The sequence below is a fragment of the Mesoplodon densirostris genome, chromosome 15 (assembly GCF_025265405.1).
Source record: "Mesoplodon densirostris isolate mMesDen1 chromosome 15, mMesDen1 primary haplotype, whole genome shotgun sequence".
Taxonomy (NCBI): Eukaryota; Metazoa; Chordata; class Mammalia; order Artiodactyla; family Ziphiidae; genus Mesoplodon; species Mesoplodon densirostris.
Window position 1 is genome coordinate 9,427,280 of NC_082675.1, and position 24,447 is coordinate 9,451,726.

Sequence of the window (24,447 nt, forward strand, 5' to 3'; positions counted from 1 at the left end):
CTCCTGGAAAATTTGCCAGGATGAACACTCTCCTGTTTTTATACTTCTTGACAGGCAAATTATTTGTCGAAATACTTCCCCTCCACACCTCCCCCCCGAAGCCACACAAGTCCTGATTCAACATTTTTGTTTTGAGTGACTGCTGCCAACACAAATCTTTGGCAGAGAATGCGATATAGTGTGATTGCTCAGCAAGTATTTTGATAAGTGTGCAGCCTGTATGTCTATAATTATGAAAGAAAACCGTAAATCTTTTGGATATTGTTCACACAGATGTGGCGTGAAGTGAGGAAAAAAAGCAGTAAAACGTGTTAAAAGCATAATTAATGTCATTGTTGTAGAGGATGATTTGATTTAAACCTTTCTGGCTTCTGTACCGGTGACGGCTGATTTCTTTATTGCGTTCATAGAGTCACTAGGTACCGACCCAAGTTTCAGAGAGCTAACTTACTAACTGAGTGATTAGTTAAAAGCAAAAAGAAAAGAAAATTAAAGAGAAAACAAGGAAAGAGCAAGTAGGAGGACAGGCAGAGGAACACTGCTGAAGAGATAAGAAGGGAGAGGTGAGTCCCCCCAATTTTTTTTTTCCCCTTACTTTGTTTTTTTAAAATCTGATGCAGGAGATGGCAACTCCTCACAGGCGTTTCTCTCCCTGCCCCTCCTTTCAGGAGGCAAGGCTGGGCAGCTTAGGTTGATCGAGCTGTAGCATCAGACACAGTGGGGTGGGACTCTCAGCTTGGTGTTTTTGAGCTGTGTGACCTTGGGCAGGGGCCTGAACCTCTCTGACTCTGGTTTCTGTGTCTTTAGCAGAGGGATAATAGAACCTGTTCATCAGTCAATGTGAGGATTCTATACCTATACATGAAAGCATTTGGCAGGTTGGATAATCAGCAGCCCACTGCAAAGCTGACACCGTGGTATAAGTTACGTGAGTCACACGCATTGGCTGTGGATTTCATACAGCTCTGTCAATTATCAAGGAAGTGGGGTGAGAGGTTTAACACTACAGGGTTACTGAATGTGCAGTAGGACAATACTTTCCAATGTTTAGGATTTTTAGATTTTTCTCCGCAATTATAAAAGTTGCATATGCCTACTGTCAAATTCAGAAAATACGGAAATAGGAGGGGAAAACTACCTACTAGAAAAGCAGTGGCAATATTTTGTTGTTTTCCTATCTGATCTTTTCCCCATGTACTTTTTCAAAATGGTCGTTCATTCTGCATGTACCATTTTCAATCCTGCTTCCTTTCACCCACTACAAGCATCTGTATTTCTCTGTGTGATTACAAATTCTGAGTAACTTTGGTTCCTCTTGTGTAACAGTCTCTTGTGTGGCTGTATTGTAATTTACTGAACCCCATTCCCAACACTGGGTATTCGGGGTTCTTGGGAATGCAAGGCATATTGGTACTGTACTGTAGTTATAAGAGTGAGGAAGAAAACTTGGGAAGGAGAATGTATTGTAGCCACATATTGACCACAAACCCAGGAAAAGTGGTCAGAAAGAATAAGAATTTTTTTCCTCCTTGTTGATTTATTTTGTACTTCTTTGTTTATTAGTTATACTAAATATCTTTTCACATGTTGTGAACCACTCATATTTATTCTTTTGTAAATCACTGATTCATGTACCCTTAGCCCATTTTTCTATCAGAGAGATCATTTTCTTATTGATTTGTAGATGCTCTTTGTATATTAGAGATACTAACCTTTGTCCTGGTAAATGTGTTTCATATCTTCTCCCCTAGTTTGCCTTTTGTTTCTTAACTTTGTGTACAATGTCTCTTGTATATGATACACAGCAGACATTCATAAAATATTTGCAGAAAGTAGGAAATCTTACCAGACCTTTGCTTTATGGCTTCTGGATTTATTGTCATATTTAAAAAAAACCCTCTCACCTGAAGGCTGTAGGATTTTTCAAGTACTTTTGTGATCTCAATTTTTAGAAATTTGAACCTTTGAAGCATTTGAAATATATGGTGATGGAAGTAGAAAGGGGAGTTAAGAATTTAACATTGTGTTTGTCCCAAATGACTAGTTCTACTGCCATCTAGTGGATAAGCCACCTTTGCAGATAAAGGCAATACAGATTTTAGTGTAATGGGAGACCCATCGCTGTCTTTGGCTGCCCTCACCTCCTTCCTTTCCTCCCTCTATATGCCTCTGCCCATTTGGTCCTGTTGAGCTCAGGGGAGCACAGAAGGGTAACATAAAAGGTTATTTAACCCATAAAAAAGGGAAAAGTTTAACAGCAGATTTTCCAGAGATGGTACTTAACTTCAAAAGGCATTGTCTCCCCATTTTCTGCCACACCTTTGCCTCTGCCATTTCTTCTGCCAGGAGTGCCCTTTCCCCCGGCCACCTGTCTGATTTTTACTACTCCTGGCAGCTAAGGGTTGAAAGATGGTTAAAGGAAAGCATCCAGCATGATGCTGGTACCCAGTGGGTGCTCAATAAACGGCTGCTCCCTTTCAGAAGGGATGACAGGTGTTTCAGCTGTGGCTTTTCATCAGCTCGTTCTCTGAGCACCTACCATGTGCTGAGCCCTGTGGGAACTCAAACTTGAGTCCTGCCCTGCCCTTGGAGTCCAGCAGGGGCCACGTGACCCAAAGACAGACGGCCAGAACACCCAGCAGAAAAAGAGCTTCAAGGTGGGAAGGCCAGGAGAGGTGCCTCAGGGAGAGCAGCCTTTGAATTTAAACAATGAGCTACCATCCTCGTGGGGCGGTTTCTTCGGTGCTCCCTGTGTGCCAGGCAGTGCGCTCAGCCCCTTACAGAAAGGATTTCACTTATCCCCTCTGCCCCTTGGAGGTAGGTATTGCCATCCTGCCCTGCTGTGTGGCTGAGGCAATGCAGGCTCAGAGAGGTCAAGCCACTTGCCCAAGGTCACACAGCAGAGAGGTAGTCGAGCCTGAATCTTGATCCCTGGCTCCAAACCCAGATGCAGGATTAATTTTAAAATTGAAAGGGTTGGGGGACTTCCCTGGCAGTCCAATAGTTAAGACTCCATGCTACCAATGCAGGGGGCCCGGGTTCGATCCCTGGTCAGGGAACTAAGATTCCGCATGCTGCACAGTGCAGCCAAAAAAGAAAAAAAAAAATTGAAAGGGTTGGAACAAAACCATTAGAGATTTGACATCTAAATACAGTGAAAAACAGCTGAGGGTCTTTGCTGCCAGTAGGTTGAGAGGTTCTAGGGTGAGAGGATGAGCCCTTTGCAGAAATGCAGATGTGTTAGCTGGAAGAAGAACATTACCCCTAACAGACAAGTACACCTGGTCCTCCTGGCCCAGGGCTCCAAAGGCTGGTACTTTTGTTGAGGAGAAATTGAGTCACAGAGCTCCAAATTCAGGGGGCAGAGAGATGCCAGGAGGAGCACTAGCAGGACTCTAGGCTGAAGGACCCTCTCAGGGTGGGACCAGTCCCCCTTCTGCCATCTTGCATCCTGTATCACACCTGACTTCTTTTTTTTTTTTTTTTTTTTTTTGCGGTACGCAGGCCTCTCACTGCTGTGGCCTTTCCCGTTGCGGAGCACAGGCTCCGGACGCGCAGGCTCAGCAGCCATGGCTCACGGGCCCAGCCGCTCTGCGGCATGTGGGATCTTCCTGGACCGGGGCACGAACCCATGTCCCCTGCATCGGCAGGCAGACTCTCAACCACTGCGCCACCAGGGAAGCCCCGTCACACCTGACTTCTTTGATCCTCAGTTTCCCCACTTGTGAAATACGGATAATGATCCCACCTAATTATAGGCCCATTGGGTGGATTCAGTGGGAATGGGGAACACTTCATGTGGTGCCTGGCACAGAGTAGTAGCCCCATGCAATTCATTCAACAAACATTGAACTCCTACTGTTTGAAAGACACTCTCCTCAACACCAGGGGCACAATGTTAAGCAAAACAGACACTGTTCCTGCCTGCCTGGAACTTTCTGTGCAGCTTAGTCTATGGAAGCTTTGTTTTTATTACAATGGACATGGGTTTGAGTCCCAGCTCTGCTGCTCCCTGGGTGGGTAGCCTTGAGTAGCTAGCTCTACCTCTCTGAGCCTCTGTTTCCTCCTCTGGAAAAGCACACTTACCTTCTGTTACCTCTGGGAGGATTAAGCAAGGTGAAGAGTATAAAATCCTAAGCTGGTGTCTGGCACACAGTAAATGCTCAGTAGACCAGCGGCTGCCATTGCTGTTGGTGGCGGTGTTACTGTTACATCACCACCCAGTGCCAAGAAGGAAGACCCTCTCCAGCCCCTCTGTCCGTGCTTAAGCCGGGAGACCCGGAAGCAGCCAGCCCTAGCGATGGAGGGAAGAAAGCACGGCCCCCATTTGCATACAAGGGCTGGGCAGGCCATCTGCTATTGAAAAGTTAGGATTAAAGGATCAAAGTTAGGCTCGCTGCCGCCGTCAGTAGCCTGAACCTCCTGCCCACACAGGCGCCCGGAGCCGGGGCCCAGATGGGAGAAGGCTTCTGTCTCAGAGATACTTTGGAGGGGCACACGCATACTTCTGCATATATGTGTTTCTAAACAGCCTCTCGGACAGCCTTTGCGGCTCCAGCTTTCCTAAAAAAAGCTCTGAGCACCGCTTTCCTTCAGATGGACACAGTGGGAGGAATGAGACAGCTTTCCCTAGATTCACGACTCTCCCACACAGCCCCATAGACACTTTTTTTAAAAAACACCAACAGCATCAGCTAGTGGTAGAAGATGGAATAGTTGATGTTCTATCCATCTCCTCCTACAAAGGCTTTGGAAAGCCTGGTGTGAGATTAAAATATTATAAATCCGTTGGCAGTATTCTCTAGGGGTTTAGATCCAATGTAACCAAAATGAATTAGTCATTTTATTAAGCAGTTTATGCATAAAGAGCCAGTTGATGGCTGTAAGACAAAGGCACTCTATTTCCTGACGACGTTCCCCCCTGCCGCATGCCCATCAGGACCTGCCACCTCGGATGGTTCATGTTTGACCTTCCGTGTCTGCCAACGTGCTTAACTAATCCAAAGGATATGTAGTCAAACACTTCTGATTTGGGGTCCCCTGTTTTGGGCTTTTTAAATTCAGGTTGGATCTAAAGCCGTTTGATTCCCGCTGCCACTGCCCTTGTCTGTATATTGACAGTGTGTGTGTTGCAGGAGCGAAGTGGGGGAAATAAAGTCCCGCTCACAGCTCTGGGCAGCCACGTGTCTCAGCTGAAAGGTTTCCAGTGGAAGCGCTGAGCCCTGCAGAAAGCCAGGCTCCCTGGCTCCAGATGAGGAGCTACAGGGATGTTCTGTCACTTCTCCTGACACTGAGATATGCGGCTTGCCAGACGTTGGAGGGGGACACAGGTCGCTTTGGAGACTGGGGGTCAGCGGGACCCCACGCTTCCCCAAGTGGGGTCACCTGACATAGGGAGCAGCCTTGGTGAACCTGGCGCAACACAGACTTTGAATACATTGCACACCAGGTATCACCTTTTTAGTTCCTTCTAGAGAAAGTCTCAGTCAGGTGCTAAAGCATCTTAAATGCCTAGGGAACACCTGTGAATCTCTCCTTTTAACCAAGGAAGAGCCGGCCTCAAGCTCAAGGTCTTGAGCAGGCAATGGGGATGTAACTAGAATTGAATAACATCAGTTTCTTGATTTTTCCTTTGTACTTATTTTAATGGTTAAAACCCCTTTTTTTATGATAGAGAATCCCAATGATCTACTTACAATAGTGAAAGAAATATTCCTTTAAAATATATTTAAGTTAAAAACATCAAATCACGTAAGGACAGATATCAAGTTGGTAATATTTTGGGGGGCAGGTGGATGCAGCTTAAGGTGTGACATGTCACCAGCATTTGACGATTGGGCCACCCTGGGTTCAAATCCAGCTCCGCCTTTTTCAGCAAGTGGCTTCCCTCTGCTGGGCTGCAGTTTTCTCATCTGGAAAATGGGGAGGATAGCAATGTCTCATGTGGTTGTTTTGAAGATTAAATGAGATATAAATATCTGCAAAGTACCTGGCATATGTCAGGGTGCGGGGGGTGGTGGGGATGAAGAAATGTCAGTTCCCTGGAGCTTTTGGCTCAAGATGCTGGGTGGGCATCTCGTCTGCTCTTTACCCCAGCTTCCTGGATATGGGTGCCCCATCTGCCCCAGAATGAATGTTTGCTGGAGTTGGGAGGATGAAGACCAGAAACTAGTGTTTGAAGAGCCAGAGCCTGCTCTGAACCCAGTCACCACCCACCAGCACCCAGGCCAGCCTACAGGGAGGAGAGGTGAAGCTGGCACCAAGAATTACCCAGGCTTCGCCAGCCTCTCTGAGCCCCGTGTCCTCATCAGTAAAACGGGTCAGTTGTTGTGAAGATGAAGCTAAGCTGTGTTTCTGGGACAGTAACTTAGGGGGGATTGGTCAGGATGGTGTGCCAGCATGTCTTGGTCTAATGGGAGCTGTTTCTCCTGGTGCTTCCTGGGTCTGGATTATTCTCTCTCAGCCCCCTGCTGGCTTCCTCATTTCCTTCAGGGCTCTGCTCAAGTGTCACCTCCCTGACCAGGCTGCCTCAATTAGCACACTGCCCCCAAGCACACACCTCAGGCCACTCTCTCCCCCAACCCTGCTGTTTTTGTTCTCAGCCCCCTTACAGCCGTTGGTTTATTTGTCCTTTGGCTATCTCTCCCCTCTAGAATGTCAACCCCAGGAAGGCAGGAATTTCCTCTTATTTACTGCTGTATCTCCAGGGCCCAGAAACTTCCCTAAGAAGGTGCTCAGGAAGTATCTAGCAACCGAAGAAATGGTATCTGACACATAGCAGGTGCTCAGTAAAAAGGTACAAATGAATAAATGGCTGAATTACAGACTGTATTAGTTTTTTCCTGCTGCTGTAACAAATGACCACTAACTTAGATGCTTAAAACAAGCAACATTTCTTGAGCACCTACTGTGTGAAAGGCATTGGGAGAAAGGGGTTGCTGAGGAATGAAAGCTAGATGCCCCCAGACCCCTGTGACTGTCAGGTTCTCTGAGAAACCTCCCAACATTTCAAAGATTTGCCGTCATTTCTGTCTCTTTCACTTTGTATTTGTAAGAGCAGCCAGTGACGTTTAGCTGATGCATCAACTAATACCAGTTGGACAAAGTAAGCAGGAAGCCCTCGGATGTGTCAGCTACCCCAGCTGAGCATTTTACTTAAGCCTAACTTGGCAGAATCTTCCAGTCCTCTGAATGCTAATATTTTTTTTCTACCTAACCCAATCCCCAGCAATGTAGCTCAGACTTCCATGGATTTCTCCCAGATGGGGGAGCTGGGAAGAAATGAGTTTACCCACGTGCCATAAAGTCTAGGAATTCTGTGGGGAGGAAATAAAGAATGGAATATGCTTGGAGAAATAAGTGATCATCGTTGCTATGCACTCTTCAGAGCAGGGACCATACTCAACCCACCACCCTGTTCCTCAGTAGTTGGAGAGGATGAACATACAGGAGGATCAGAGCCCAGCACCTGCTGCTTTGTCTTATGAAGCACACTTGTCTTCCTGGACGACTGGTGAAATGGGTGCAGCAGGAGGGAAGTAGGTTAGGCTTAAGTAAGAACTTCCTTCCTATGAGACTTGGAGTCTAGCAGCTCCTTAGTCCTGCCTTTCTCACAGTTGGTATCCAGCCAGTTGCCACGTATTATAGGTTGAATTGTGTGCCCCCAAAAGATATGTTGAAGTCCTGACCCCTGCTACCTGTGAATGTGACCATATTTGGAAATAGAGTCTTTGCAGATGTGATGATGAAAAGGGAAGGTCCTTAGGGTGAGACCCTAATCCACCATGACTGGTGTCCTTATAAGAAGAGGAGAGAGATACACAGAGAAGAGGGCCAAGCAATGACAGAGGCAGAGATTGAAGTGATGCCACCACAAGCTGAGAAATGCCAAGGATTGCGAGCGACACCAGAAGCTAGGAGACAGCGTGGAACAGATCAAGAGAGCACAGCTCTGCCAGCACCTTGATTTTGGACTTTGAACCTCCAGAGTACACACGATGTATTAGTTTTCAGAGGCTGCCATGCCAAATTTCCATAAACTGGATGGTTTAAAACAATGGAAGTTTATTCTCTCGGTTTTGGAGGCCAGAAGCCCAAAATCAAGGTGTTGGCAGTGTTGGTTCCTTGTGCAGGCGCACAGGGAGAATCTGTTCCATTCCTCTCTCCTAGCTTCTGGTGGTGGCCGGCCATCGTTGGCATTCCTTGGCTTGTAGACACATCATTTCAATCTCTGCCTCTGTCTTCACAGGGCCTTCCCTGTGTGCTGTCCCTCTGTGTCCTCTCCTCTTATTGTAAAGACACCAGTCATTGGATTAGTCAACCCTAATCCAGTCGGCCTCATCTTAACTTGATTTCATCTGCAAAGACCCTGTTTCTAAATAAGGTCAGTTTCACAAGTTCTGGATGGACATGAATTTGGGGAAATGCTATTCAGCCTAGAACACCACACCCCATCAGTTCTTCCTGTCTACCTATTGTGTCTGAGCACTTCCCCCCACTCCTCCTGCCACCGCCCTGATCCCCCAGCATCGCTGCCTGGACTATTGCTGTAGCCCTCTGACTGGCTCCCTCTACAGCCCATTTTTCTTGCAGCAGCTTGGATGAGCCTTTGAAAAATGCGAATTAGAACATGTCACTTTCTAATGCTCTTAAGATAAGTCCTTTCCCCATCCATATTATCTGACTGGGATGTCAGCTACACATAGACAGGGTCACTACTGTGCCCCCCACAGATAGATGCTCAACAAACTCTTGCTGAGTGAAGCAGGTGCATGGACTCATAGGTCCCCCTGTGAGCTCTGCCCACTTTAGATTCACCACTGTGGAACGTACCAGCACCTCAACATGGGCTCCACACCCACAGACTCCAGAGTCTAGCTGCAGCTCCACAGGAGAGGCACTATGACTATCCCCACTTTACAGACCAGTAAACTGAGGCTCTGAGAGGCAAAAGAGTAATCACATATTGGTTTGGGTCCTCTGGAAGCATTCACATGCCAAGATGGCACCGGATGTGCAAGAGATTTATTGGGGAAGATGCCTGTGAAGGATGAAGGAGAGGGAGAGGAGACCAGGAGAGCGTTCACTTGGTGATGCTGGTCTAACACCTGGGAAGGGAGAGAGGGAAGGAAGGAGGGTTGGTAGGAGGAACCTCAAACTGCAGTACAGCTCTGAAGAAGTCTCAGCCAAGCTAAAACTAACAGGAGCCCCAAAGCAGGATGCAATAGTCTGCTCGGGCTGCTATAAGAAAACACCACAAACTAGGTGGCTTAAACAACAGAATTTTATCTCTTACAGTTCTGGAGGCTGGGAAGTCCAAGATCAAGGTACCGGCAGGGTTGGTTTCTGGTGAGAACTCTTCTCCTGGCTTGTAGATGGCTGCCTTCTTACTGTGTCCCCACATGGCCTTTCCTTTCTGCACGTGCAGAGGGAGAAAGCTCTAGTGTCTCTTCCTCTTCTTGTAAGGACACCAGTCCTATCAGATTGGGCCCCACTCTTTTTTTTTTTTTTTTTTTTTGCGGTATGCGGGCCTCTCACTGTTGTGGCCTCTCCCGTTGCGGAGCACAGGCTCCGGATGCGCAGGCCCAGAGGCCATGGCTCACGGGCCCAGCCGCTCCGCGGCATATGGGATCCTCCCAGACCGGGGCACGAACCCGTATCCCCTGCATCGGCAGGCGGACTCTCAACCACTGCGCCACCAGGGAGGCCCGGGCCCCACTCTTAATGACCTCATTTAACCTTAATTACTTCCTTAAAGCCCTGTCTCCAGATACAGTTGCATCAGGGGTTAAGGCTTCAACATATGGGTTTGGGGGGAAACATTTTAGTCTATAATACTAGGTTGCCTTTTCCAGCATCGGCAGGAGTGGCCCAGCCCTACTGTCCCTGTCTTGCTCGGTCATTGGCTGGGAGCAGGCCTGGGGAAACCTGGCTTCCAAACAAACACTGCAGTGTATCCGAAGGTGCAGCTCCTGGAGACTGTCACCAACTCCTCGCAGGACATTCTTTCTTGAAGGGAGAGCTGGGTGGCACATCTCACACTGCCACAAGTCATAAGAATGAGGGTAACGCTCACTTAGACTCTGTTAGGTACCAGGCACTGTCACAGGGGCTCAGCGTGCTCATGGAGTCCCTGCACAGCCCTCTACAGTAGGTCCTGTTGTTATCCGTGTTTTACTGAGGGGGAAACTGAGGCTCAGGGGACCTAAGTGACTTTCCCTAAAGTTGTCACAGCCAGGATTTGACCGTCAGCCTCCCAACCTGTCCCTCTCCCCCTTTATCTGAGAGTGGCTTTGGGAATTTGGAGGATTCACAATGTTCAAACCTCAAGTGTCAAGTTCAGCTATGAAGGCGTTTAATAATCACCCTCCCTGAGCATCCCAGCGCCAAGGAATAGGCCCAGGGCCAAAAGCACTCACTTTGGCAGGACCACACCCCTATCTGGTGATAACCAATGTTGATTGAGTGTGTGCCTCAGGGATACTTGTGATAGAAATTTGGAGCCCAGAGAAGTCTGATGCTTTGTCCAAGGTCACACAGCAAGCCTGTGGCAAGGCCAAGAACAGTGCCCTCATTCTTGTGCTTCTGGCCTAATAATCCCCCATGCCCTGCCTCAAGGCAGCTTAGCCCACTACAAAGAGTCACCAGGCACGCCAGGTTCAAATCCCACCCCTGCCACTTCTGAGCTCGGCGACCTTGAGCACATAGAATCTCCTCTCTGGGCCTTCATTTCCTTGTCTGGAAAATGGAAATAGCAGCATCTACCTTATTGGGCCTCACCTTGGGGAAGTGATTTCACTCCCCCATGCCTCAGTTTCCCCATCTATAGAATGGGAACACAACAGACCTACTAACAGTGTTGTGGTGAAGACTGTTTGAATTCTAATCGATTTAAAGTGCTCTGGCTGTTAGGATTTGGCCACAGCCTGACTTCAGCTGAGTCATCTGAACCTTACCCGACTTCCTCTCTCAAATTGGGGATCTAGGAGGAAGCACAGTGTGGGAAGAAGAGGCCGAGGCCCAAGGCCCCATCTTGACCCTATCACCAACTCACGGGCAGACTTCAGGGAAGTCATGGGACCCCACTTTTCCCCAACTGTGCACTGGGGTAGGGGTGTTAGACACTTTACAAATTGTCCCTCCTCAGTGTGACTTTCTAAGCTGGAGCCTCTGAGTCCCTGAGTGGAACTCAACGCAGGATTACTGGATTCTGAGTCTCCCAGGCACTGATGAGAGTATATGAGGCCTTACCCTGTCGTGAGTCTCCATGGAGTTTTGCCACGTAGACAACAGCTCCTAGAACGTCACGGGACGGTGTGCTGCCCCCTCTCAGGGTAATAACAGTAGCCAACACTTATCAAGCCCTACTGTGCACCCAGCACTGTGCAAATCTCTGTACACATTCTCTCATTCAATCCTTGCAGCCCCATTTTACAGATAAGAAAATGGAGGCTTGGAGAGGTTAACTGTCCAAAGGTCACATGGCCAGTTTAGAGCTGGAGCTGACACCAGCAGTCCTTAAATCATGCTGCCTCTCTCAGTAATCTTTTTCAGTCTTCCCAGGAGTAACTTCTGAGAAGTAGAAACTGTCATATTTTCTGACTTTTTAAGTGGGGAAACTGAGGCTCAAGACCAGCGCTGGACTTCATGTTCTGAGAGTTTAACCACTCTGTTCTACCCTGTACTGGCAAATGAAGGTAAAGAGAGCCTTGGAACCCGCTGACCCCGTACTGAGTGTCCACTCGCCACCCACCTCCTCCAGTCTCTGCAGGAGGCCACCTGCGGTCAGCTTCCCCTGGACAAAGAGCACAAGGCAGCAAGGGATGACCGCACTGCCTCCGAGCAGAACAAACATCAATTTCTGATCCCTGGGAGTGGGGTAAATGACATCCTTTTTCACCCGAGCATCATCTTTTGGCTTGGACAGGCTCCTAGCCAGCCGGCCCCTGAGCCATGAGCTGGATGTTTCCCACCTCCTTGGAACCAGAGCGAGCCCTCCATGCCGCTCTCAGCTGCAGCCTCCCGTGTTTATCTAACCTCCCTGACCCCGGCAAGCGCTTGTCGCCTTTTTCTTCCTTTCTCAAAAACCAGGACACAATAGGAAGCGTTTCCCTGAACTTATTAAAAAATCCAGACTTGTAAATTAATTTGTCCGTGTTGTACAAAGGCAGTGCAGATGGACTCATTAGCATGCACACAACAAATAATTATAGATGAATTTTTAGCTGGCCTGCCTAATGCGCTTGCTGGGTTAATTATGTCAATGTATAATTACATCAGCCCAGGGAGACATAATGGCATACCCTGCTGAGCAGCCCCTGCCTAATGACGGGGCATGGGGGAGTGCTGACAGAGGAAAGCCAGCAGCAGCGTTCCCGTGCACCTGCTTACCTCGACACAAACACCCACTGTCTGAGCCTCCCACCACCTAAACAAACAGGCGGGAGAAGAGGGATAAAATGCAGAGGTGGCCTTGTTCCAACCAGACCTGAAGGTCCCCAAGTATAGGCTCTGCCCTGTTTCTTCCATCAGCAGATATTTATTGGGTTGGACTGTGGGTCAGGCTTCATTCACCCCAGAAGGGGTCCAGTGGAGGAGCAAGAACAGGTGCAGTCCCAGCCCTGCCTTGTTGTGGAGTTTGCAGTCCAGCGGGTATTAATTAGGTGCACTTGCAAATCAGTGAAAATTGGAAGTACAGTGAGTGCTGTGAAGGAAAGGTGCAGGCAGCTGGGAGAGCTCATACTAGAAGACCGACTGGTCAAGGAAGGCTTCCTGGAAGAATTGGCATTTGAGTTGCTAAGATGAGTAAGCATTAACTAGCTGAAAGGGATAGGGGAGGGCAGGGTGTTCCTGGCAGAGGCTCCCTCCCATACAAAGTCTCTGGGGTGGGAAGGTGCATTTGAGGGACTGAGAGAAGAAGGTCAGTGTGGCTTGCACTCAGAAGGGCAGGAATAATAGTGAGGGCTTCCATTTGTCCTGAGCTGACCAAGTGCCAGGCACCGTGTTGAGCACTTTACATGAATCTTCATCACAGGCCCACGAGGTCGGTACTTTTATTGTGAGGCACAGAGAGGTAGCGCCATTTACCAAGGTCACACAGCAATCCTAAGAAGCAAGTATGGATTAGACCAGGACCAGGGACATCTGACTCCAGGGTCCACACCAGCAGAGAGCAATGGCCAAGCAGATGCTGGTGGGAGATCCCAAAGGAGGGGCCAGGAAGAGAGAGGGCTCTGGGGCATTAGAAAAAATGTGGACCAGACCAGCCCCCTTGGTCTGAAGCGAGGAGGCCCTGGCTTTCTGGGGACCCCATGAACACCTACCTACCTGCAACTACTGGGGTCGAAATATCCACACCACTGGGACAGGAAGTCTTTGTGGCATCAGAGAAAGAGACCCAGACTTGAGTCTCTCCTCCACTCTTCAGCAAGTCACCTGGCTTCTCTGAGCAGTTTCCTCATATGTGAAAACAAGTTAGATCCAGGCCAGCCTCCAGGGGATGCTGGGTGCATCGTAGGAACCTATTCCCAGGGACTGGCTTTGTAACATGGAAGATGCTACACCAAACCTCCTGCCCCAGGTTGGGAGTTGCTGGAAGAAAAGGTGTTGGATTCTAGATCTGAAGGAAGACGAAGTGCTTGCTAGGTGACAGGGTGGGATTGGGGACAGAATTCCAGGTGGAAGGACCTGGAGTCCTCAATTTAGCTATTGGGAAATACGGAGACATCTTATATCCAGGTGTATATCTCGCCCCCAGAAAAACTATTATTTAATCGGCCACAAGTGTCACAAATGATGGTGTGTTGGCCCAGATCCATTGAAAAGCACCCCAAGGGTTATATGTGCAAAGATGCTATTAGGGAACCTCGGGTGAAGGAAAATAGGGAGGGAGCTAGGAGAGGTGGGGAACTGGGTGGAAGCATCCAGACCACATTATAGCCTAAGGAAGGGAGCACTGGGGAAGGCCACGGGCCGGTCCTCACAGCAGTTTTGTGTCCCCCAGGAGCAGGTCTGCCTCTACCCTCGCTGCCTGCAGGCCTTGTCTGGGAAGTCCCATGAGAAGGCTAGGCTTGAACTGATGGATTTCAGAGTGTGCCTGCTAGGGTCCTTGCTAAGTGATGTTCCCTGTGGTCGGAGGTGTGCAGGACACGATCTCATGGCCACCACAGATGGCATCTAGAATCAGGAAAGTGAAGTTATTATGATAATTGTTATTATTATTCCCAGCTGGGCAGGACAGCCACACCCATGGGGATGGCACATGCTCTCCGGAACAGGTGCCTGGAGATCTGCTCCCTCATAAAGCAGGAAGTCCATGTTGCTCCCCTAAGCCACCAGAGCGATTCCAGATGGCTCCTGTGGATGCTTCCTCCCACCCAAGCTCCCTGGCCCTGTGGCCTCAGCTGGGGCACCCCCTGACCCCCAGGGCTCCCACCACCCCTGTCCTCCTCTCTCTGTGCAGACCCCGTGCCTGTGTTTGAGGCTTCACGCAGCCCAGACGACAGACTGCAGTCCCCCAGCTTCGACCCCAGCGGGCAGCCGCGGCGAGAGCTCCACAGTTCGTGGAAGAGACACCCTGAGCTCCTCGGCCCCAAAGGTACTGATAAGGTTTTCACAGGATGTCCATAATAAACAAATGGGCTGTGGATCGTTGGCAGCCAAACTCGGCCACCCTTGTGGGGGAAGGGGGGCAGGGAACTCAACTCTATCATAATTTTAGATGTGGGATGGGTTAAGGTGCAGTTCTGCTGAGACAGACCAACCCCAAATCTCAGAGGCTTAATATATTTGAAGGGAGGGGAAGTTGCAGAGGACACTCCACGCAGTCATTCAGGGACCCAGGCTGTGGTAGTCCTGCCATCGTCAATCCTCGACATCCAGAGTCACAGTGAGTGTTGACACCTGGCCAACAGGCAGAGAAAGAATGTGGAGGATCACACTGAGGTGGTGGGAGTGGCGCACATCACTTTTGGCCACATCCCTGCTGCAAAGGAGGCTGGAAAATGTAGTCTGGCTGTGTGCCCAGAAGGAGAGGGAAATAGGATGTAGTGAACACAGCACTGTCTCAGCCCCAAATGAGACAAGTTAAGAAACTAGCAAAGCTAACAATAATAGTGTTTGGGTGTACATATGTTGTGATAAAAATGTTTAAAAGCAAGAGAATGGTGAACAAACTTCAGCGTGGTGCTTACCTCCGGAAGGTGAGGTAGGAGGTTACCATAGGGAGGGGCCAACAGCAGGAGAAAGCCATTGGTGGCCGTCCAAGGCCTGGGTGTTCATTGACCTGCAGGCACTGTCATAGGCACTGGGGACACAGCCAGGAACAAAACAGACAAAACTCTCTGCTCTCATCATGCTGACCTTCTAGAGGGAGGGACTGGGTGTCAATAACTGTTAGCAAAATATATAGTATGTCAGGTGGTGAGAAAGACTTTGGGGAAAGAATTGAGCAGAGAATCGGGGGAGTCAGGTGAAGGGATTCTTGTTTAAGGAACGAAAGAGTAGGCTTTACCTCAGAGGTCAGCCAGCTTTTTCTGAAAAGGGCCAGAAGCTAATTATCGCAGGTATTGCAGGTCATGTAGTTTCTGTCACAACTACTTAACTCTGGGTGAAAGCAGCCATAGATAGTATGTAAATGAGTAGGCATAGCTTTGTTTCAATAATACTTTATTGACAAAACAGGTGGTGGGCCAGATTTGGCATGTAGTGAAGATAAAATGGGCTGAGGCCTGTCAAATGAAAGCATGACACGAAGTCTCTTCTCAGGAAACAACCACTCTCTCACAGTCCCCCATTTCACAACCTCCTCCCTTCCCCCTCCCCACATTACGTAGAGAGCACCTGCTGTAAGTCTGGCCCTAGGCAGGGTCCTCTGGGGAAGATTTACAGTGACTAAAATAACAGCACTTTGCCAACTCTGGTCCTGCACCTGGAATACGATTCCAACCACACTGACAAGCCAGGACTTGGCAGTTCTTCAGCCCCTGCTCATATGTACACACCTCTGTGAAGCTTCTGAGTTTCCCCAGCAAAATTGTCACTTCTTCCTCTGAGGTCCCTCTGAGGTTCAAACTTCCTTCTGTAAGAATAATAGTAGTTGTGGAAATTGCCTCTTGAGAGCATTTGCTCTGTGCAGTGTGCCTTTCACACAGCATCTCACTGTCTCCTGGCATCAATCTTTTGAGGTGTCATTGGCCTCATTTTACAGATGAGGAAACTGAGTCACAGAAGCCGCAGGTGGCCAAGTGGGGAATCAGAACAGAAGTTTTTGACCTTGGTCCTGGGCTGTGTTTCTTCTTGAGGACACTTGTTATTCTGCATCATGATGGTCAAAACTTGCCTTTTTGTTCACTGTTGTGGCCTAGGCACCTGGAACGTTCCCAGTACATGTGTGCACGTGTGTGTGTGTGTGTGCGCGTGTGTGTATTATAAGCTGACTGCTGTACTAGCTTCTAGAGTAGAGGGGCTCACTCTACAAACCGCCCAGCTCTACACTCACCCTCCTGTGCCAGGATCACAGTAGAAACTTAAAAATTAGGACAGGATTTAACTGAGTCACTTGGACCCAAGGTTGGGAGAACAAATTTTGGAACTCTTGAGCCACTCACCTTCAATGGCTGGCCCCTGAGCAACTCTCTCTCCATGAGTTCGGTGCCAAAGGCACACACTGATCCCCAAATGAACTGCCACAGGGCCTGTAAAGATGGACCTGACGTGGGCCCTGCCCCAGTGCACCTGCAGGTGAGGGGCGATGACTGAGCATCTGAGTGTGTGCCATCAATTTTGGGGAAGGGAAAACAGTGTGGTGGCTCCTCAGTAAGTTAAATCTGGAGTTACCCTGTAACCCAACCATTCCACTCCTAGGGATATACCCTAAAGAATTGAAAACAGGTGCTCAAACAAAACTTGTACACAAATGTTTATAGCAGCACTGTTCACAGTAGCCAAATTGTGGGAATAATCCAAACGTCCATTAATGGATGAAAGGGAAAAACAAAATATGGTATAACCATGAAATGGAATATTATTCGGCCATAAAAAAAAAAGAATGAAGTACTGACACATGGTCCAAAATTGATGAACCTCAAAAACATGCTAAGTGAAAGAATCAAGTCACAAAAGGATAGGTGTTATGATTCCAGTGCTATGAGATATCCAAAATACACAAATCCGTAGCGACAGAAAGCAGAACAGTGGTTGCCAGGGGCTAGGGAAGGGAGTGGGGAGCGACTGCTTAATGGGGACAGGTTTCCTTTTGGGGTGATGCCAGTGTTCTGGAATTACTGATAATGGTTGCACAGCATTTTGACTATACTACGTATCACTAAATTGTGCACTTTAAAATGGTTAAAATGGTGAATTTTATGTTATGTATATTTTACCATGATTTTTCTTAATCATACAGAAGGCCAAGGAGGCAGGAACAGGTCTGAGAGGGCAAAGGAAGCCTCTGGGTGTGCTGTCTGAGGCCGGCACGATGGAGTTTGACTTTCTCGTGCAGGCACTCGCCAAGGCTCAACCCAGCTGATCGCAGTGACAACAGGTCCTGACAGCTGCGCTCTCTCCAACGCTGAGTTTGGGAAATTGATTCTTCTCCCAGCACTGTTGATCGATCTGGTTTGCAGAAAGCAGCTCTGGCTGTCACGCCACTCTCAGCAATGGGCGGTTTTCCCTCTTTTTCTCCCTCCAGAACAGAGAGAGGGGACCTCGCCGGCTGGGCCCACGCTGACTGAGGGGAGCCGCCTCCCAGGCATTCCGAGCAAAGCCCTCCTGACAGAAACTTTGCTGCAGAGAAATGAGGCAGAGAAACAAAAGTGAGTGAGGGAAGGAGAGGCAGGCTCCCGCTGCTCCAGCTTCTGGGAGGGGGGACCTGGAAAGTCACCCCTGCCCAGGACCCTTTGGGAATCCAGATGCAGGTTGGAGATGGAGATGCAGGTCTGGATTCAAGGCACACATCAGCAGCTCAGTGGCCAGCCCTGGGCAGGTCACATCACCTCACTGAGCCTCAGTTTCCCCATCTAGAAAATGGGGCTAATGGTGGTATATTACCCAGGGTCCCCCAGAGGAACAACCAGTAGAATTTTTTTTTAATTAAGAGTTGTATTTTGGGACTTCCCTGGTGGTCCAGTGGTTAAGATTCCACGCTCCCAATGCAGGGGACCCGGGTTCGATCCCTGGTCAGGGAACTAGTTCCCACATGCCGCAACTAAGAGCCCACGTGCCGCAGCAAAGACCCAACATAGCCAAATAAATAAATATTAAGAAAAAAAAGAGTTGTATTTCAAGGACTTAACACACACGATTGAGGCTGGTGCGTCTGAACTGGTTGAGCCAGCCAGCAGGCTGGAAACTGTCAGGTGGGCGTTAGTTCTGCCATCTTGAGGCAGAATTTCTTCTTCCTCAGTTTTGTTCTTAAGACCTTCAGCTGACTGAATGAAGCCCACCTGTGATATTGCGAATATTTTCCTTTAGTTAACATCAACTGATTGTAGATGTTAACCCCATCTACAGAATGCCTTCACAGCAGTACATGTATTAGTGTACGACTGAATAACTGGGTACTATAGCCCAGCCAAATGGACGTATAACACTGACTGTCACAGGCAGTGTCAACTCCTAGTCTGCCATAAGAATGTGAAATGAAATGACACCTGTACATGCTTAGCTCAGTGCTCACAGGGAGAAGCACATGTCAGTAAATGTTTGCCTTTACGATTGGTGGAGTGGTGATAAAATATGCATTCTTAGGGCCTTTCTAGGACAATTTTATGGTGATTATTATATTTATCCTTTCTGTCATTCACTTATTTCTTCATTCCACATATTTATGGAGCCACCTACTGTGTGCCAGCCACTGTTCTAGGGAACAGCAGTGAACAAAATGGACAAAACCTCTGCCCTCCTGGAGTTTACTTTCTAGTGAGGAAAACACAAGCAAAAACGATAAGTGGTGTGCTACATGATAAGCATTGTGACGACAGATAAAGCAGAAGAGGGAGAGGATAAGATGGGGGCTGAAGTTATTTGTTTTTTGATTTTTTTAAGTTATTTGTTTTATTTATTTATTTTTGGCTGCGTTGGGTCTTTGTTGCTGTGCGCAGGCTTTCTCTAGTTGCGGAGAGCAGGGGCTACTCTTTGTTGCTGCGGTGCAGGGTCTTCTCTTGTTGCGGAACACGGGCTCTAGGCGTGCAGGCTTCAGTAGTTGTGGCACACAGCCTCAGCAGTTGTGGCACACAGGCTTAGTTGCTCTGCAGCACGTGGGATCTTCCCGGACCAGGGCTCGAACCCATGTCCCCTGCATTGGCAGGAGGATTCTTAACCACTGCGCCACCAGCGAAATCCCCGGGGGCTGAAGTTTTAAATAGAGTGTTGGAGGAGGCCTCACTGAGAAGGTGAGCAAAGCCGTAAGGAGGTGAGGGAGCCTTGCAGGTATATAGGGACAGAGGGAACAATCAGTGCAAAGGCCCTGAGGTAGAAACGTGCCTGATGTGTGAGGCGAGTGTGGCTGGAATGGAGTGAGCGAGGCGGAGGGGGCAGGATAAGATCAAGGTAAACGGGGCTCCTTCCCTAGAGTCACTGAGCCAGCCAAGGTAAGGCTCAGGCTTTGCATAAACCCTCCCCCAGCATAGCTAGGGGTCCTCTTTCTCTGCTGGGATGCTTGCATCACACCCAAGTTAGACCACAGTGGGCTGGGGGTGCTTCCCAAACTCCTGCCACAGAAAAGGGAAAAAAAGTGCCTCTCAAGGGGACACTAATAGTTACCAGTGATGCTGAGGGAACTCTGGGTGCTGGGCACCACATTGAATGTGCTTCACAGCACTCTCTGAGGCAGACTCCATCAGAAACCCATTTTATACATGAGGAAATTGAGGCCCAGAGAGGCAAGGTCACTGGCTGCTACAGAACCTTAACTGGGCACCAGCTCTAATGGAGGCCACACAGTCAGCAAAACAGCAGGGCAGCCAAGTGCCTGAGTGTCATGTTTAAGGACTCATTAAAAAGACGGAGGTGCAGATTTTACAGGGAGTGGGAGAGGGGACAGGAAGCCAGGATGGGCCGGTCCACACACCAGGTCTTTTCACAGGGGCCTTCAGGAAGTACAGGCCTTCACTTTGGCAGCCAGACTGGGGGAAGCCGAGGAGAAGATCAAGGTCCTACATTCAGGTGTGTATCTGGCACATGTCCCCTGCCCTCGTGCAGCGCCCCAGCCAGTCAGACCAGGAGGCCCAGGGGGAGTGGGAGGGGGCAGTGGCACTGAACACAGGGTCAGGTGTTCTAGAATCAGGAGGGCAAGAGAGGAGTTTGGGAGGGAGAGGAAAGACTTACATTACCCAGCAGGGATCAGAGCCCCAGTCCCGGGGGTCGTACTACTGTGGAGAGAGGGTTTGAGATAGAATTCAATCCGGGGTGACAAATGCAGTGCCTACAGGAGCCGGGCATGCAGCCAAGCTGGCTGGATTAGGGAATGCAGTAGGGAAGGGTGGGGTGTGGGTCCAACTGGAGAACCCAGGCCTGATCTAAAGAGGTGGCCACTGCTGAGCCCCAGCCAGGCACTGCCCAGTATAGCCAGTCCCTTCCATTTTGCTAGAGAAATCAGAAATCTGGAACTTTATGAGAAATCCCTCATTTGTTGTAATATACATGTATCTGTTGACTTCCTTGCCCCTCCCGTCCCCTCACTTCCAGGGCGGGGCCTCAGGGTGGGTGAGCTCATGCACGGACGACCCCACCCAGGTCCTGGAGTGGCCTTAAAGGTGTTAGGGGGCTCATACGCCAGATCCCGGGACAGACTGCCCCCTCCACTTACCTGGGTCCCCTGAGCTTCATAGAGTCATAGAGAACCATGTCATCTGCCCTCCCCACCCTGGCCATGCCACAGCCCTCCCTCCAGCTCGAAGCCCTTCTAGGGGCAGGAAACTCACTGCTTGTCACCAGTTCTAACTGACAGAAAAATCTTTCCTCACTACCCCAAGCTTCATTCTGCCTTCCGGGCCCCAGAGAAGGGGAGCGGGTTCCACTTCCCTGGAGGTGGAGGGCCTTACTCCGGCACTTTAATTTTTCCAAGCGTTAAAGGCCACGCAGACAGAGCTGCTGGAGCTGCGGCGGAAATACGATGAGGAGGCGGCATCCAAGTAAGTGAATGCCATGCTGAGGTGTGTCTCCTGCCTGTGACCCTCCAGACATGCCTCCTCCCTCTGACCCGCCCAGACATGCCTCCTCCCTCTGACCCTCCCAGACATGCTTCCTCCCTCTGACCTTCCCAGACATGCCTCCTCCCTCTGACCCTCCCAGACATGCCTCCTCCCTCTGACCCTCCCAGACATGCCTCCTCCCTCTGACCTTCCCAGACATGCCTCCTCCCTCTGACCTTCCCAGACATGCTTCCTCCCTCTGACCCTCCCAGACATGCCTCCTCCCTCTGACCCTCCCAGACGTGCCTCCTCCCTCTGACCCTCCCAGACGTGCCTCCTCCCTCTGACCCTCCCAGACGTGCCTCCTCCCTCTGACCTTCCAAGACATGCCTCCTCCCTCTGACCCTCCCAGACATGCCTCCTCCCTCTGACCTTCCCAGACATGCCTCCTGCCTCTCACCCTCTAGACATGCCTCCTCTTTCTGATATTCTCCCTCGGATTCTACCTGAGACACCCATTGAATTAAGTACTCCCTGCTCCACACCCGCATAGGCACACAGCTGTCCACCATTTATTTGTGGTGCGATCCGTGTAGCACAAGCTATAAAGGACATTCTGGGTTTCCAGCTAAGCAGACTCTGCTGGTCATGGGCCTCTGCCTTGCCCCAGCCTCTAGGGGCTGTCCCCACTCCCCAGGTTCACAGTCCAACCCTCAGGGCCAAGTGTCATTAACTTAAATTAATCTGGACTCAACATTTCTTCAGGCTTTAAGATATCACTTAATCTACAATTTAGCACCTACTGTTTACCCAGTGCTATGCTGGGTCCCTGGAGGAAACCCCAGAACATGGGCCTGTCCTCAGTCAAGGAGAGGAGACAGACACTAGCTGACGTACAGGAATAAAGTCTTTCATTCACAGACACTATTGAGCACTTACTGTATGCCTGACACTGTTGTGGCCACATGGTAAATGCTATGAAGGGAAAAAACAGGAGCAGCAAGAGAGAATAACATGGAGGGGTGGGTCCTATTATCCAGGGTAGTCAGGGAGGACTTCCCTGAGGAGATGACCTTCAGAATGAGATCTCAAAGATGGGAAGGAGATGGCCACATGAAGAATGCTTGGAAAGGTGCTGTGGGCAGTGGGAACAGCTTATGCAAAGAAGGCCTTGAACTGGAACATGCGTGTAGCACGTGTGTGGCTTTTAGTCACCAAATGCTCCCTGCAGGCCCCTTGTGGCCCCACCCCTTGCTAGGCAGAGGGGCAGCCGAGGTGGATGAGGCCTGTCCCGATCCTTTAGGCGCTGACAACCCAGGGGGGTGGTGAGGCAGCAAAATAAATGAGGGTAGTTGAGGGAGGCCTCCTAGGAGGACACTCTGCAGCTGGGTGTAAAGCTCAGGCCCTGTTCTGTTGAGGAAGACGTCCAGGTGGAAGGCATAGCAGAGGCAAAGGCTGGGAGGTGTAGCTCTGTGGCACCTTCAGAGAGTGGACCCCTGGGGGAGATGGAGGCCAGGCTGCCTGGAAGGGGTCCAGTGCTGAGGCCCCTTTTTCATTTCCCCCCAGCCTGGATTCTTTCCCTGCCCCCCCAGCTTGGTTTCTCTCCAGTAGGAAGGATGGAAGGCAGCCTGCTCAAGGGCCCCATTGCAAGACCCTTGGGTTGGCAGGGGCTGGGGGGTTTCAGGAGTGTCGGGGGCCCTGGTGGCTGCCAGAATCCCTTCCTCAGGGCCTCGTCTTTCTGTCTCAGGGCAGATGAAGTCGGCCTGATCATGACCAACCTGGAGAAAGCTAATCAGGTGAGGAGATGTGTGCTGGGGGCTCATTCTCCCCGGGGTGGGGGTCTTGGGCCAGGCGGAGAGGAGGAAGCTGAGCTGAATCAATATTAATTGAACTACATGCCATGCTGAGTGCTGGGGCTGGGAGCTGTCCGGGACCCAGCCCCTGCGTTCCCAGAGGAAGGAGGGTGGGATACAGACAGAACACTCAGAAATAGGGTGATGCAGGCAGCAACAGTTGGGGAAGGGGCACCAGCCCCAGACTCAGGGGTCAGGGAAGACATCCCATGGAAGGGTCGTGGAGCTGAGACCTGACAAGTAACTTGAGACTAGAGGGATGGATTCCAGGCATGGGACGGCCCTGGTAAAGGCCAGGAAGCAGCCTGCAGAGCATGACAAGTGCCCTTCCCCGTGGGAGGAAGGCAAAGCAGTGACCAGAGATCCCAGGCCCATCCCCAGGCTAAGCTGGGACATGGGTCTCTCTCAACCAGACTGAGTGAGGAGCTATGTTCCATAGAGCCGAGGGTGGTGACGAGAGACAAGCCCGGAGCTGCTTCTCTCCCTCCATCCCCACCTGGGGTCTCCACCAACCTCCTCACTCGATCACCAGGCAGGCACTGTGTGGACCCTAACCTTCCCTGGGGGCCCCACATCCTAGTCCCAGCCCGGGTCCTTGTAAGTCCTTCAGCCTCTCCGAGTCTCAGTTTTCACATTTATAAATGGGGTTCCCACGTCCTGCCTTCCTCTGGCTTCAGATGTGTTGCCATCTGTGGGACAAAGTTGGGCAGGACTTTGAAAGGAGGTAAGATGTGGCCATAAGGGTCCGGTCTGGAGTCCTGCGGGCCTACTGCATCTCTCCCCGGTCCCCTGCAACACCAGCAGCCAGGGGCATGGCCAGGAGGGGTCAGCAGTGTGACAGGGCAAGTGGTCATTTCCCCAGGGGTGGTTGAGGGAGGCCTCCTAGGAGGACACTTTGCAGCTGGGTTCTAAAGCCCAGGCGCTCTTCTCTTGAGGAGTGGCATTCCAGGCAGAGGGCACAGCAGAGGCAAAGGCCTGGATGCCTGGCTGTGCCAGCCTAGGGACAGGGTGCTCCCTCCTGCAGAGGAAGGTTGGAAAAGAATAATGTTTTTTAGGTTAATTTTTTGAATAGGTAATCCATTTACTTAGTTCAAAACTGAAAAAGGTACATTAGGGCATAGCCGGGAAACTCCATCTCCCTTCCCTGAACCCGCCGCCAGTTCCCCTCTCCCCAGCAACCTCTGTTACAGTGTCTGGGGTCTCCTCCCAGAGATCCCTTCACAAGCCCATGAATATCTACTTTTACCCCTTTCTAAAACAAAAATGAGGGACTTCCCTGGCAGTCCAGTGGTTAAGACTCCACGCTTCCAATGCAGAGGGCCCAGGTTCAATCCCTGGTTGGGGAACTAAGATCCCACATGCCGTATGACCAAAAATAAATAAATAAAAGAAAGAAATCATCACAACCTTGGTATGCATATCCTTAAGAGAATAATTAGCAACTTAAAAAATAATAATAATTA

The 24,447-nt window shown here is 50.0% G+C and overlaps 1 protein-coding gene across 1 annotated transcript in view; it reads left to right on the forward strand.

Annotated features, from left to right (window-relative positions):
• CUX2 (cut like homeobox 2) overlaps positions 1-24,447 on the forward strand; it is a 263,389-nt gene that overhangs the window by 208,999 nt on the left and 29,943 nt on the right. Inside the window, exons 5-9 of the mRNA XM_060118635.1 lie at positions 14,462-14,596; positions 17,690-17,813; positions 20,084-20,163; positions 21,065-21,131; positions 22,879-22,927. Coding sequence (XP_059974618.1) covers positions 14,462-14,596; positions 17,690-17,813; positions 20,084-20,163; positions 21,065-21,131; positions 22,879-22,927 — 455 coding nt within the window. The remainder of the gene's footprint in view (positions 1-14,461; positions 14,597-17,689; positions 17,814-20,083; positions 20,164-21,064; positions 21,132-22,878; positions 22,928-24,447) is intronic.